Below are 15,226 nucleotides of genomic sequence, written 5' to 3' on the forward strand. Positions count from 1 at the left end.
AGGACTGGCCAAAAAAAACCACAAAACCAAAAAACCTCCCATCAGGGCTGGGGATATAGCCTAGTGGCAAGAGTGCCTGCCTCGGATACACGAGGCCCTAGGTTCGATTCCCCAGCACCACATATACAGAAAACGGCCAGAAGCGGCGCTGTGGCTCAAGTGGCAAAGTGCTAGCCTTGAGCGGGAAGAAGCCAGGGACAGTGCTCAGGCCCTGAGTCCAAGGCCCAGGACTGGCCAAAGAAAAAAAAAAAAAAAAAAAACCTCCCATCATACTGAAAAGGTGGTGATTTGGGGGAGGTGTCTGGCCTCAGAGAGGTGTGACTAGGGTTTTGTCTAACATCTCACCCTTGGGATGGGGGTGTGGGGGGGTGGGGAACCTCTGTCTTCTCTTCCCTGTCATACTAATCCAGCTCAGGCCGGGTGAGCACATGACTGGGCCTGGCCAATCAGAGCAAAGCATTCCCTGTGCTCGCTGCTTAGCTTAGGCTGGGCTCAGGTGACTGCAGCTGGTCAGGTTTGTTCCTGGGACTTTGGACCGTTGTTGGGAAGGAGTGCTTTAATGTTTATTTGAGATTAGATGCCTCACAACTCAGGGACGGAGCCAAAGGTTGGTATGGAGAGCAGGTGAACTCCTCCGGCCTAAAGCTCTCTCCGGGACTATTTGCTTTCACAAGCCATTTAACTTTTCTAAAAATTAATTAATTAATTAAGAGGTAGCTGGGGGCCAGTGGTTCACGCCTGTCATCCTAGCTACTCAGGAGGCTGAGATCTGAGGATTGTGGTTTGAAGCTAGCCGGGGTGAAAAGTCCATGAGACTTCTACCTCTAATAAACAGCGCCGGAAGTGGTACCGTGGCACTCGTGGTAGAGTGCTAGCCTTGAGCACAAAGATGCTCAGTGACAGCACCCAGGCCCTGAGTTTAAGCCTCAGGAACAGAAAAAAATAAATAAATAAGAGCAGAGATAGATGCAGAGGGTGCTGACCTTAGAAGAACTGAGTCCTCTGTTTTGGGAGGCAGGTCAGGAGAGGCTGACCAGTCCCAGCCGCCTGGCATAGATGCTCAAGAAAGACCACCCGCTCCTGGCGCCACCCCATGCTCTACGCCCCACGAGAGACCATGAGCTGCCACAGCACGGGTCTGGCCGCCCCTGTCCTGGGTGCGAGGGCTGAGAGCGGCAGAGGGTGGGTTCTAAGCACGGCCAGGACGCGGTTACACAAGAAGGGTGCTGCATACAGAGGTACTGTGTGCCTGCGAGCTTGGCGATTCTGCTATGGAAACGTGAGTACTTGGTGGTTTGGTTCCTGGGTGGCTTTGGGGAATTTAAGTGAGAGGGAAGGAGGTATACGTGTGTGTGTGTGTGTGAGTGAGTGTGATAGCAGATCCAAAGGGAGCTTTCAGTCTGCCCGAGGTTTGGAGCTGGACATGTACGTTTCCCGATCTTGTGGACGGACACTGAGCACAGGCCTCCCAGCACTGATGCCGGATGGCTGTTGTAAGTGACACCCCAGGGCCGCGAGTCACGGCCTTCCCAGTGTGGGCGGGACTGGATCCCCATCCCTTGTCCCCAGTCGAGTCCCCGCAGGGCTTCCTTGGGTCTCAGACGTCGCGGCGTGGGTGACAGCACCTTCGCTCTATGGCTTGGTGATGTCTGCCTTGCCTCTGTGTGTGGCTGCGTCTTCTGAATGTCTCCCCCACCCCGAGCCCACGAGATGCCTCCATTTATCCCAGCCAAACTCCTGGGGTCCACAAAGCGCTGAAAGCCATACTGGAAGGTTTTGTGGTGTTGCGAATACCTCTTCCCCTCCTTTCTCTCTTCACCCAGAGCATGGAAACCCGGGCCTAGGTCCTGGTGATCTAACTGCCACATTCAGTGTCAGTTCTTTCGCCTTCATTCCACTCTATCTCCCTTCCTCTGGTGCTGGTCAATGACATGGTCTGCTGAGGAACTAACGTCCCCAGCTGGGTGCTGACGCCTGTCATCCCGGCTACTCCGGAGGCTGCGCTGGCGGCTCTCGCCTGTAATGCTAGCTACTCCAGAGGTTAAGGTCTGAGGATCGCAGCCCAAAGCCAGCCGGGGTGAAAAGTCCTTGTGACTCTTATCTCCGATGAACCACCAGCAAACCGGAAGTGGTGATGTGGCTGAAAGTGTTAGAGCGCTAGCCTTGAGCAAAAAAAGCTCAGGGACAGCACCCAGGCCCTGAGTTCAAGTCCTATGATGGACCAAAAAAAAACCAAAGCGACTTCCCCTTCTGTCCCCTGCTGCTCTGCTGCAGCTTCTGCTCAGCGCTTCCCCTCTGGAGCCTCTCTCCCCTGCTGTCCTTCCTTCCTGCCCTTCCTGGGTTCCACCCCGATGAGGGCCTTGTCCTCTCCAGCGCGTGGGGTGGAGCAGCCACGAACCCAGGCCTTCCCCACGTGCTGACTTGGGTGCTTTCCCTGACCCGGCGACCTGGAGCGCAGGCCACGGGACTTCCCGAGCCGTCTCCTCGCTGCGTGGCCCCCGAGGGTGTCTGTGGCTCTTGTCCACCCCCTGCGTCCCGGTGCGGGGACCTCGGGCCAGCCGGTCCTGTGTGCGAGGAGTCGTGATACCACGGCCCGCATGGCGTCTCCATGGTGATGGGCGGGACCCTGGTGCCGTCAGCCGGAGGGCAGGGCTTTGGGCCCCGGTCTCTGTGCCAGGCTCCCCCTTTCCCGGCACGGTGCTGCCCATCCCCCCTGCCCCGCATCCCCGGAGGGCCGCTCCACGCCTCGGAAGCCCCCTTGACCTTGTGGCTTGTCCACGTCTGCGGCGGCCACGCGTGTTTCGTTGACTCCATGGTGGGCTCCGCCGGCCGCAGCTCTCCCCCCCACGGATGTGTGGCTTCCGGAGGGGCCCCGGTCACCCAAGGCTGGGTGACGAGCTAGCCGGGAAGGCCGGCGTGCTCTCTCTCCATCTCTGTTTTGAGAGGACAGCCTGTACTTCCTTGGTTCAAATCTCAGCCTTGGCACTTCTGAGCTGTGTGACCTTGGGCCTGTGTGGGCTCTCTGTGCCTCAGTGTCCCCGCGATAAGAGCAGGGCTCGGCCCACGGCCCTCCCTGCTTAGGCTGGCAGCCCCAGCCACCCTCCGTGCCCACTTTTCCTATTTTCTTCCTGGCTCTGGTCTTAGGTGAGTGCCCTGCAAGCCGGGGACAAGGCTGGGCCCGGCCCGGGGGCGGGGGGAGGGCGCTCGTGGGCGCTGGGTCTGGGAGGTGGGACAGGGCGGGGCAGGGGGGAGACAGGCGGAGGGCAAGCAGCCCAGGGAGCATGTCACACGCTAGCGTGGCTCGAGGCTTGGGGGACAAGATCCTGGCAGACCGGGGGGGAGGGGGGGGAGGCCGGGCTCGCTGCCAGCCACCCACCGGGCATGTCCCGTCGCGGGGTGTGGAAGGCGCCGTGGCCCCGGCCGTGGCCCCAGCCGTGGCCTTCCGCAGGGTCCCCCGCGCGGGCACGCCAGGTCCCGCAGCCGATCCCAGGGCGGAAGCCGGGCTGCTCCCTTCTCCTCGGGCCGCAGGGAGACGGACGGCTCCTCCGGCGACTGGCCGCACGCACGGAGGCGGAATGGCGGCCTCCCTGCACGGGAAGCCGCTGCGCCCTCCGCCGAAGCGACGGGGCGCGGGCCTCGGGCCAGGCCCCTTCCCGTGGAGCCGAGCACCCCCACTTCATTTTAGGCACGCGGCTTCCAGACGCGGCGCGGGTCCCCAGAGCCCGTTTCCGAGGGCCGGGATGTTAGCTTGGCGTTGAATATTTCATGTCGCCACTGCAGTATGAAATTAGCCTGCCATAGATTCCCGCCCCCCCCCCCCCCCCGCGCCCCTTGCCTTTTTTTGCTTGCACTGGAGCTTTAACGCAGAGCCCCCCGCCTGCTGGGTCACGCGGGCAGGGGGCAGGGGGCGGCCCGTGGGCATCGCCACCTCTTTGGGGCTCCTTCAGCCCACACTGCGGCCACGCCCCTCCGAGAGGAGCCAACGGAGGGCCCTGCCCCCCACAGGCCTGGGCCGGGGGGTAGAGACGGAGAGCCCACCCCAGCCCAGGACCCAAGCTCAGAGAGGAGGGCCCTGGGAGGGCCTCCGGACTGTCTGCTGAGCACGCGCTGTGGGCCCAGTACTGCCTGGGTGCTGGGGATGAGTCCTTCGGAGCCTTCAAGCTCTGACTCTGCGGGGATAATGAACACCCTCTGGCCTCCTCTGGCCTGAGGCTAAGCCAGAGCCGCAGAAGCTCTTGCTCTGTCTGGGACGCTGTCAGCACCCCCCCCCCCCCCCCCACACACACTTCACATAGCTAATCCTTAATCCTTAATCGGGGTGAGCGCCCAGCCATCCTTCGAGACCCAGATCAGACATCACCTCCTCCACGAAGCCTGCTCATCAGAGCCTCCGGGCAGTGCTCAGTCTGTCTTTCCTGGACGCTCCCAGAATTCCCAGTGAACACCTGTCACTGCCCTGCCACTGCTTTTCTACATACACACTGGGCGGATCGGCGGCACTGGGGTTTGAACTCAGGGCCTTCCCACTGGCTAAGCAGGCCCTCTCCCACTTGAGCCGCACACTCCCAGCCCTTAGACTGCCTTTTTAGGTTAAGGATCGTATCTTATTCCGCAAGTCCCTGGATGGCTGATTGTCAGTACGTCGTCAAAGGACTGACTGCTAGCAGAACTACAAAAAGGAAATACGAGAATGCGCAAGCAGTGCACACCAGGGCTGCCAGGGCTCCGGCAGTCTAACCTCGAATCCCTCACTGGCCACAGAATGTGTTCCTGTAGGCGCAGCAAGGAGGTCCTTGGGGTCCTGGAAGTCGGGGTGAGGGGGATGGGGGGTGGAGTCAGTGAGACGCCCTGACTTCCATTTAAGGAAGTAAAGCATAGCGGTTTAGAGGAAGTGCGGGGAAGCCTTGCTTCTTAGAATCTGGGTATTGGGATCAGCTGGCGGGGCGGGGGGCGGGGGCTCCTGGGAGTACCCGGCTTTCTTTTCCTCTGGCTCTCCTCTACTCCACTTTCTCCAGCTCCCTCTCTGAACCAGAGAAGCTGGGTCACCGGCTTTTAATGAGAACTCAATTAGCCCCAAGCCGCTTGGGAGCGGCGGCTGCTCTGGGGGCGGGGCGGGGCAGGGCCACCGATGGAGGGAACCGAGGGGCCGCTGGCTCGAGCTCGCAGATAAACACAGCCTCTGGAGGCCACAGTGGGATGTGAACAGGGCTCTTCTGTCTGGGGAAGGAGTTTTCTTACCTAGTCTTAAAAAGATGGTCTCCAGTGGGACAGGCAGGGCGAGAGAATGAGGAAGGGACTGGGTGCTAGCAGACATCCCAAACGTCAGCAGGAGGCAGGACGGTCCTCCTCACTGTCCCCCGAGGGCACAGCCAGCCCTCCCCCTTCCCCCTCCCCCCCCCAAGCGGTGTGTCAGCCTCTTTCCATTCCCTTCCGCTCAGCTTCTCTTGGAGTGTGGGCTGCTCTTCCCCTTCCTGCAGCTTGTTTGCATAACTTCTTGGAGGGGGGCGGCCTGGCGGGAGGGGGGTGGGGGGGGTGTCGGGGGGGGGGGGAGGCTGGGTCAGCCAGAGAGCATGCTTCAATCCTGTCTCTTGTCCAGCTCTGCAGCAATTTCCTCCTGTCCTCTTCCTCCTTTTGTCTTGCTGAAACTGTCCTCCTGGAAATGATAGAGTCATCCCCTCTCCCGCCCTCTCCCTCCCGCTTTCTTCCTCTCTGTTGCCCCATAGACCCTGCCTGGGGTGCCCGGGACGCGGCTGTCCGCACTGGGGTCCCAACACAGCGTGCACAGACGCGGGGCGGGGGCGGGGCTGATCCGCAGAGCACCCACACGGGGCCCTGGGTTCTGTCCCCGGTGCTGACACAAACAGAAGACCTGGCCAGATGTGGGTCTAGCTTAGACGATGTAAAGGCGCGCGAGCCACGAAGTGTGGGCGTCCCTCCGCGGAGGATTTCCATCACGCCACACTTGGTGTGTCTTGTGGACCCAGAAGAATCACTTGAGGCATTTGTAGAGGTGTGGCAGGGTCGAGCTGGTGGGTCCCCAGCACCCCGGTTCCTTGTCACCAGCCAGGACGGGCTTTGGGACTTTGCAGGGGACGTGAATGTCTTTGGCGAGAAGACAGGGCCCCCCCCCATGTCAGCTTGGAGCCATGGTCTGCCTGCCGGGGAGCGCAGGTGCGGAGGGCCAGGCCTCCCCTGCCGGGGGGCACCCCGGCCCGCGGGCCCCGCGGGCCCCTGGGACGTGCGGCTAGCTGCTGCTTTGCCATCTCGGCTCGGCTGCCCCTTTGTCTGGCCCGGTCTCAGCTGGTAAACATTTGTAAGCGCAACGTGACGCTGGGAGCTTTGAAAACGTCTCTGTCAGCCATCCTGGTGACCAAACCGTCGTGAGATGAGCACACAGCGGCCACCGCAGACGCCCCTCCCCCGGAAAGACGCGTGATGTCAGCCTGTGGCTCTGGAAGGTTCCCAACGCCCTTGGGGCCCCGTGACTTACTGTACAGCCCTCTCGTGCCAGATCTCGGGCTGGTACTTAGGGCTCCGGGTTAACTGGGCGCGGGCCTGTGGTTCCTCAACCAGAACTGGGGGTGAAGCTGGGAGGGGCGAGGAGCTCGCAGGGCTGGGTGCTGGGGGCGGCCGCTGGCCGGCGCCCCAGGAGGACCAGGTCCAAAGGAGAGACCGGCTGGGATGGCTGCCTGCACCAGGAGGCCCAGCATTTGGCCGAGGTGAGGTGCGGGGTCTCCAAAAAGCTTCCGCCAAGCCCGCGCCAGCACCTTCCCAGCCCAGAGGCGGGGGCACGGGCGGGCGGGCTGGGCCCACGCGTGGGGCTCCGGTCCCGACCGGGTCCGCGGAGACACTGGGGTGCCTTTCGCCTCCGAAGCCCACGGGAGTCCTCGGACGGGAGGCCGGCCGCCATCACACCCCAGCCGCCATCGAAACACTTCCGCTTGCTTCCGTCGGGCTCTGGGCTTCCCTGGCACCCCCAAACGCTGGGAAATGTCTCCCCCTCTCCTCCCACCCCCCTGCCCACCACAGGGAGCCTGTTTCTGAGATGAGGTCTAACTCTGTGCTGACTTTGAACCTCGACCCTTCAAATCACCACCTCCCAAGTGGCCGGGATTACAGGCGTGCGCCACCGTGCTGGCCAGCCCGCCGCGTCTCCTCGCCCCGCTGCGTCTCCTCGCTCTCGTCTTTCATCTTCAGCTTGGCTGGAGAGGGCGGTGTGGAGGCTATCAGAGTCCATCCGGGAGGGGTGGGTAACATCACGTGGACTCTCGTGGCCCTGGAATGTTCTACAGCCACAGAAAGGATTAGAACACTGACCCGCTACCGCCTGGGTGAGCCTTGAGGACGTAATGCTGCCGGAAGGAGCCCGGGTCCAAAGGCCACGCGCTGTGGATTGCAGCAGGCAGAGCCTTAGACATGGGGCCGACTTAGTGGGGGAGGTGGGGGGGCTATGGGGGGTGGCGTTTCTTTTCAGGATGACAAGAATGTTCTAGAATTAGATGGCAGCAGGGATGGTTGTGTGGTCCTGTAGTCCTAACAGCCACGGAATTGTGGCCTTTAAGTGGTGACTCGGTATCATGACTTTCTTTCTCAGCGGAGGGGAAAGGTGAGAGGAGATGACCGAGTTTTCCAGGGGAGGGAGGCAGAGGGGGCCTCTGGGGGACTCATCAGGGCACCGAGCTGGGGAGGGAGGCAGAGGGGGCCTCCGGGGACTCGTCAGGGCACCGAGCTGCCACCCTGCCACCTCCTCTGTCTCCCGTTCTGCTCTCTCCTTGGAGGCGACCGCCAGCCTGGGCTGTGTGGTGTGGCCTGGGGCTGCAGGGGGGCAGGTGGGCCAACGCTCGGGCTTCCTGCCTCAGCCCTCTGAGAGCCGAGGTTATGGGCATATACCACCACGTCCACCCAGCGTGGCCTTCCGTTCCCAGGGGCCTTGACGAGAAGGAGGGAGTGTTAGTGAGGTGTTCCCTGAATAAGTTCCATGGTTCCGGCCCGGACTGTGGGAGGGAGGTGGCACTGGTACGAGACAGGCCCGGGTTCAAATCCCGGATGACGCGGGACTGCCTGCACACCCTGGGGGTGACCGGTCACTGTGCGGTGCCTCCGTCCCGCGACCCACACCGGCTGTTCCCAGACTGCGCCTCAGAGCCCGGCGGCTGTCCTGGCTCCTCCCCGGGGACCTGGCCTCGGGGTGTCTTCAGCGTGCCCCCGCTTTCTCCCTGTTTGGCTCCAGATGATGTCCGGTTGTTTGCCTTCGTGCGGTTCACCACCGGCGACGCCATGAGCAAGAGGTCCAAGTTCGCGCTCATCACGTGGATCGGCGAGAACGTGAGCGGGCTGCAGCGCGCCAAGACCGGGACGGACAAGACGCTGGTGAAGGAGGTGGTGCAGGTAGGCGGCGCCCCGGGTTCCCCTGGGGGGGAGGAGTCGGCCGGCCCGGGCTGTGACGGGGACCGTGCGCGTGCGCGCTGGGGGCACGGAGCTGTGTCCGCCATCTCGCTGCCCAGTGGCGCTGTCTGGGGCTCACGGAGCAGGCGGCTGCTGGGATGACAAAATGGCCACCACCGCCGGGTCCCAGCGTGGGGAGCCGTGGAAAAGGCCGTGGCCTCCTGAGCGGTGCTCTGCTCGAGTGGGGGCCTGGCCCCGCTGGCCCCACCCTCTCTTACCCACAGACGGCCGTGGTCCCTGGCACGGCATAGTTCTGCCCCACAGTAGGTAGTTGGCCTGTTAGACGGCAAGAAAGGGAGGTGGGGGGGGGGGGTGGGCGCCAGTGGCTCGCGCCTGTCATCCTAGCTGCTCAGGAGGCTGAGATCTGAGGGTCAAGGTTCAAAGCCAGCCCAGGCAGGGAAGGCTGTGAGGCTTTTATCCCCAACCATCCACCAGAAAACCAGAAGTGGCGCTGTGGCTCAAGTGGTAGAGTTCTAGCCCTGAGCAAAAGAGCTCAGGGACAGCGCCCAGGCCCAGAGTTCAAGCCCCGCAACTGGCAAAAAAAAAAAAAAAAAAGTCAGAAAGGGAGGATGGTTCTCACTGTGGGAGGCCTAGGTAGGAGGACTGGCTGGAGGCTGGCCCTGGGTAAGAAGAGAGGCCTTCCCTGAAAAATAACCGAAAGCAAAGAAGGGTTGAGGCTATGGGCCGGGTGGTAGAGCACCTGCCTCGCAAGTGAAAGGCTCTGAGTTCAAATCTCAGTACTGGAGCCGGGGAGGGGGGGTCCTAGGCTAAGATGAGGTTATGCGCTAGCTAAAACCCACGGGTATCTGCTGAGGGTGCTGAAGATGTCTTGGAGTTACCCGTCCCAACAGTCACGCGTGTCTGTGTCGCAAAGTTCCAGACCGGGAAGGACAAAGGCCTGGGCAGTCAGAGCAGGGGCTGCTGGGATACCACTTGAGCCACAGCTGCACTTACAACTTCTTGGTAGTTGATCAAAGAGTCTCACAGACTTCCTGCCCGGGCTGGATTTGAACCACCACCCTCAAATCTCAAGCCTGGTGAGCAGCGAGGGTGACAGGTGTGAGCCCCCCCCCCCCCCCCCGCAGCAGCACGGCACTGCGTTTCCGGCTCTTGTTTCCTGGGTCGGTGCTGTTCCGTAGCAGAGCCCCCTTCCCTTCCCCGTGCACGCCGGGACCGAACGTTCCCTGGCGCCTGGCTTCCAGCTGGAATTGTTCTAAAAACGCTCCGAGCACGTGGCGCGGCCCCGGCTCCTTCCTCTCCTCTGTCTGGGTTTTGGAGAAGAAGCCGGATGGCCCCAGAGTTCACCGCCTGGAAGCCGTTTTCGAGAGGCACCGTTGCCAGGCTGGGCCGAGCTTCCCGCTCGGTGGTCCGCTCCCCTCCCCCGTGGGGCGGGCAGGCGTGGGGGCTCCGTGGATGACGGCGGGCAGCCTTCCCAACCCTGCGGCTCCCCCTTTCCCTCCACGCGGAACGTTGCCATAAAACCTAATGACCTATCATTTAGCCCTTGAACAGTCCTCGCGTGCACAGCTCTGTGGCACAAAGCCCATTCTCGGGGTGGTGCAGCCACCCCCACCCTCTAGCTCCAGAACTTTCCCACCCCTGCAGGGGCAACCTGGCGGGGGGGATGGGAGCCTACAGAGCTCCTTTCAGATCCAGAACTCTCTATGGTTTGGAACCCCGGGTGGGGTGGGGAAATGGGTTTCCTGGTGGGAACCCGAGGTGGGAATAAATAGTTCTAATTGGTTTATTTCTAAGCTCAAATCAATAGAAGCGGAAAGGGGATTGCCGGGCTCCTGGGACTGGGAAGCGTGGGGGTTTCGCTTTAGGTGTGGCTGGATCCAGGCTCCTGCAGAATTACCATCTTCTTTCCGTCCTGCATTTCTCGGGGGTTGGCTAGCCCATGTCCATAGGTCAGGAGCCCAGGAGAGGACTCCTCCCTCAGCCTCAGCCATGATTGGCCAGTCAGCTCATGGGGGCCGGGCCTCCTCCCTCAGCCTCAGCCATGATTGGCCAGTCAGCTCATGGGGGAGGGGGGGCCAGTGGCCAGCTCTTCGGCTTTCTTGAGTCAAAGGTTATAGCTGAGCTCTGTAGGAAAGGTGCAACAATTGATTCATGCTGTCTGCTGGGGACCCCGGAGGGGAGGTGAAGTGTTTCCAACCCCGGCCACCCCCGGACATGGATGAACACATCCGGCCACACACAATCAGGGCTTCCGCAGATGTTTGCGGTCAGCAGTGCAGCGTCTGGACTGCAGGCAGAGGCCGGGATGTTCGGAAGGAGCGCTGCGGAGGGGCCTGGCCCCAGGCCCGTGGCCCGAGGCCCCGTTTGGGTTTGGCCCACGGCTCCTCACCTGCAGGGCATTTGACCCCAGGGCCTTGTACTCGGCCACGAGCATTGCGATTCCACAAGTCCCTCGTGGATGCTTGCTTACTGCTGCTTCACACGTTGCTGGAGCCGCTTCCGGTCTGCTCCCCTTCTGGTTCTCATGCACCGTCCCGGAAGCTGTGGTTCAGGCTGAGGCTCGCAGCTCCTCAGCCCCTTTCCTCGAGACTCAGACTCATCTCAACCCACGCTGCGGATCGCCGAGCCACGCGGTTCTGTGTTTTTATTTTCCGGTGGCACTGAGCTTGAGCTCGGCCTGGTGCTGGCTGGCTAGGCCCCGTCCCGTGTACCCGCAGCCCATCGGTGCCCTGGGGATCCTTGAGACCCTGCACCACCGGGTCGGCCTGGGCCGCCACCCTTCTGCTCGCGCTCCCACGTGCCGCCGGGGGTGACAGGTGCCCGTGAGCACTTCCATCCTGTAAGCTCCGCTTCCTGGGCTGGCCTTGAACCCCTGCGCTCCCCCTCAGCTCCCCCTCCCCAGGGCCTGGGATTACAGGCCCCAGCCCCGCCCTGGCTTAGTGTGTCTCGGGGCTGGAGGACTTTGGACTTCCTTCTGTGGGCTTCTCACCAGGCGCCCCGCCACCTCCTGGGCCCCTGGGTGGGGCTGAGCGCGGGGAGACACTGCCGTTCTCACTTCTCATTCCCTGGATGCTGTGTGTGCCGCATTGTGCGGCACAGACACACACGAGTTACCATTCACACTCACACAGGAGTGCACACACGAGTGACCATTCACACTCACACAGGAGTGCACACACGAGTGACCATTCACACACAGGAGTGCACACACACGAGTGACCATTCACACTCACACAGGAGTGCACACACACGAGTGACACGCTCACACTCACACAGGAGTGCACACACACACACAGCAGCACAGAACAGTAGAACAGCGTGGCAAGGACCTAAAGAACCCGGAACTGCGGCCAAGTGCGGCTGTCTCCGCTCAGCCGTGGGCCGTATGGAAGGGACTTACAAAGCTAACACGCTAAGGGAGGACTCCGTGCCTGGCGCTCGCCAGCCCTGGAGGCGCGAACCCCCACCCGACCCTGCCCTCAGGTGAGGTTCTTCGTGGCTTTGGCCGCCCGGGCCTCTCTGTGCTGGGAAGCTTGACCTCGAGGGTCCTCTTGTGTCCTCTGCCGTGGGGGGCGGGGCGCAGTGTGGTGACTTTTCTGGTTTTCACTGGAGATGAAATCCATTCACCGTAAAACCTTTAACCTGCACTGTTCCGTGTGATCACAGTGTTGTGCCGGAAACAGAGTCTTACTGTGTAGCCCAGACTGGCCTTGAACTCATCACTCTCCCGAGAACTGTTGTGTGTTACCATGTGTCCTCATCGCTAAGATGTCAATAATACTGATCATCTCGTTGGGCATTTTTAAACAGTTTTAATTGGTGGACCACACAATTGTCCTTTAACTCAGAGATTTTTAGTAAATTTGCAGAGTTGTGTAACTTCCACCGCATCCAGTTTTGGTGCCCCTTAGTCATTTCCTGTTTCTAGCCCTTGGTTGACACCAATCCGCTTTCTGTCTTTATAGATTTGCCTTTTTTGGGCATTGCAAATACGTGGAACCAGGCAGTAGGTGGCCTTTCATATCTGGCTTCTTTTGCTCAGTGCTGTTTGGGTTCATCCATGTTGTAATGTGTGTCAAAACTGGGCTCCTTTTTAGGGCTGCATAGTACTTCACAGTGTGCGTAGGCCATTTCTCCACTCCTCTGTTGGTGGACACTTGGGTTGTTGCCACGTTCTTGGCCATTGTGAATCCTGCTACTGTGAACATGCATGTGTAAGGGTTGTGTGACCATTTACTTTCATTTCTCTTGGGTGATTTCTAGGAACATAATTAGTGGATCATATTAAAAAGTTATGAGAGGGCTGGGAGTGTGGCCTAGCGGTAGAGGGTTTGCCTAGCACGCATGAAGCCCTGGGTTCGACTCCTCAGCACCACATACACAGAAAAAGACACAAGTGTGCGCTGTGGCTCAAGTGGCAGAGTGCTAGCCTTGAGCAAAAGAAGTTCAGGGACAGTGCTCAGGCCCTGAGTTCAAGCCCCAGGACTGGCCCCCCAAAAAGGTTTTGAGCATTGCATCGTTACTGTGGAATATTCTCCAGGCCGAGTACCTAGCCGCACTCGCGAGTCACGGAGCGGGGCATGGAGCTCTGTGCTACGCCGCTTGCTTGGCAGGATGGGGCCTTGGGGTTCATCCCCAGAGGCCGAACAGAAACGCGGGGACGTGTTCCTTCTGGTTCCGTATTTCCCCATGGGCTGTTTCTTTGCCTTCTTTTGGCTCCTGAGTTTGAACTCGGGTCCTTGGGTTTGCACGGCCGCGCTCGCTCTCTCCTTTGCACTCGGCTGAGTGCTCGGCAGCTCTCGGCGCGTGCGCGGGGCTCCCCGCCCTCCTGAGGTGGCTCCCGTGGCAGCCTCCCGGCCCTGCGTGGCCGCGGCTCAGGGCCGCCTTGCCGTGCGTGCCAGAGGCCCCCGCGCCACGCGGGACCGTGGCCGCCCCACGTCCCTCACCCCGGGGCCCCCAGGCGGCGTGTTCAGCAGTGAATCCTCGAGCATCAGCGTGGCTGCAAAGGCCACGCACTCGCACGCGGGGCGCAGACCTGCGATCCGAGCCCAGCTAGGGCGGCCCCGGCCCCGCTCCCCCAGCCGTGGGACAGCCACGCCATGCTGGCCCCTTGGGTAACGGAGCCAGGACATGCTGGAGCCAGAGCCTGCCTGGGCCCGTCTCCACGGTCCCGAGATGCCGCGCGGGGCCTGGCGGGGGGGGGGGGGGGTCCGGCGTGGCCCCCCCACCCCCCCAACCTCCCGCCGTGTGTTCTGGGCTGGGGCGCAAGTTTTCATTCGGATCCATTGTACGCGTGTTGGGTGCCAAGACTTCCTGCGGTGTTGCCCGGGCAACGCTGGGGCCGCCCCTTCCTCCTGAACCCAAGCGCCGTGTTTCCATGTTCCCTTGCAGAATTTCGCCAAGGAGTTTGTGATCAGCGATCGGAAGGAGCTGGAGGAGGACTTCATCAAGAGCGAGCTGAAGAAGGCCGGAGGGGCCAATTACGACGCCCAGACGGAATAGCCCCAGCCCTGCCGCCCCTGCGGAGCCTCCGCCTGCCCCCCCCCCCCCCCGCCACACGGGGGGCCGCCTCGCCGCCAGCCCACCAGCCCACCGGGGAGAGAAGCCACGAGAGGCAGCGCCCACCCGTGCCCGCGCCCCCGGCCCCTCCCCCGCCCCTCCCGACCCCGCCACGCTCCTGATCGTGAAGCTCATGGGACATCTTTCTGGGATCACCCTTTCTCCTCTCCCGCTCCTTTTCATTCTGAAGGACACACATTCTGACGTCATCAGATTCAGAGGGGAGGGGCTCCGGGGGCAGCTTCTCCCCCTGCCATCTCCCCGTGCCATCCCGGGTCCCAGAGCCAGGCCCGCAGACTCCAGCCTCATGAGACGCCCCCTCCAGCCCACCCGTCAGCCCAGACCTTCTAGAATCTGCTCCAGGACCCCGCGCCCCACCCACATTCCAAGTGGCCTACGCTCCCCATCTGACAGGCAGTGTTGCTCAGTGAAGCCCAGGCCTGGCTCGGGACTAATAAGAAGCGGGAACATTTGCCTTAAACCTTGCCCGGCGGCCTTTTGAGTGACACCCCGCCTCGCGTGGGGAGGCGGGCCCAGCGGGAGGGGCGGCTTCCCAGGGTGGGCCTGGCCCAGGCCCCCGTGGACGTGGAGAGGGAACTGAGCCCAGGGCCGGCCGGCCACCACCCAGTCTGCGGTTCCAGTCCTGGGCCGCCCCACAAAGTCAAAAAGAGAGCTTGGCTTTGCTTTTAAAGAAAGATGACCCTGGCTTGGCTCTTCAGGAGCCCCTTTTCCTGGGTTCCTGGGTTTCCTAGCTCCTTTTACTGGGGGGAGAAAATGTACTGTACTGAGGTTGTGATCATCTCTGGCACTCAAACAGTTTACAGAAATAAATGTGTTTTTCAAAAAAAAAAACAACAACAGCAGAACCTGGGAAGGTTTGCGTTGTCTTAGGAGTTCCTTTACTGTGAAAACGAAGGCCTCGGGCCTGGGGTCAGATTAGCTCGTCGCGGGCTGCACGGGGACCTGGGAGATTCCGTTCTTCCCAGGCAGGCACTTCGCCAGCCCTTTCTCACTTTGACCGTTTTTCAGAGCGGGTTGGGCTGGACTTGGGCCCCAATTGCCCTGACTGCCTCCCGCCTAGCTGAGCTTGCCGGCGGCCTGGGATCACAGACAGGCACCGCCCCCCCCCCCCCCCCCAGCTCGTTGATCGAGGGGAGGACCGGCTCGCTGACTGGCCTGCGCGGCTGGTCAGTGAGCTGCGGCCATGTCTGACCTGTGAGGTGGCCAGGCGGCCCCCAGAGGACCGGGCAGAAGCTACATG

The 15,226-nt window shown here is 61.7% G+C and overlaps 1 protein-coding gene across 1 annotated transcript in view; it reads left to right on the forward strand.

Annotated features, from left to right (window-relative positions):
• Nucleotides 1–14,810, forward strand: part of Cotl1 (coactosin like F-actin binding protein 1) — a 19,903-nt gene extending 5,093 nt beyond the window's left edge. Inside the window, exons 3-4 of the mRNA XM_048355020.1 lie at nucleotides 8,231–8,388; nucleotides 13,798–14,810. Coding sequence (XP_048210977.1) covers nucleotides 8,231–8,388; nucleotides 13,798–13,908 — 269 coding nt within the window. The 3' untranslated portion in view covers nucleotides 13,909–14,810. The remainder of the gene's footprint in view (nucleotides 1–8,230; nucleotides 8,389–13,797) is intronic.
• Nucleotides 14,811–15,226: the final 416 nt, after the last annotated feature.

Source organism: Perognathus longimembris, chromosome 10 (assembly GCF_023159225.1).
Source record: "Perognathus longimembris pacificus isolate PPM17 chromosome 10, ASM2315922v1, whole genome shotgun sequence".
Lineage (NCBI taxonomy): Eukaryota > Metazoa > Chordata > Mammalia > Rodentia > Heteromyidae > Perognathus > Perognathus longimembris.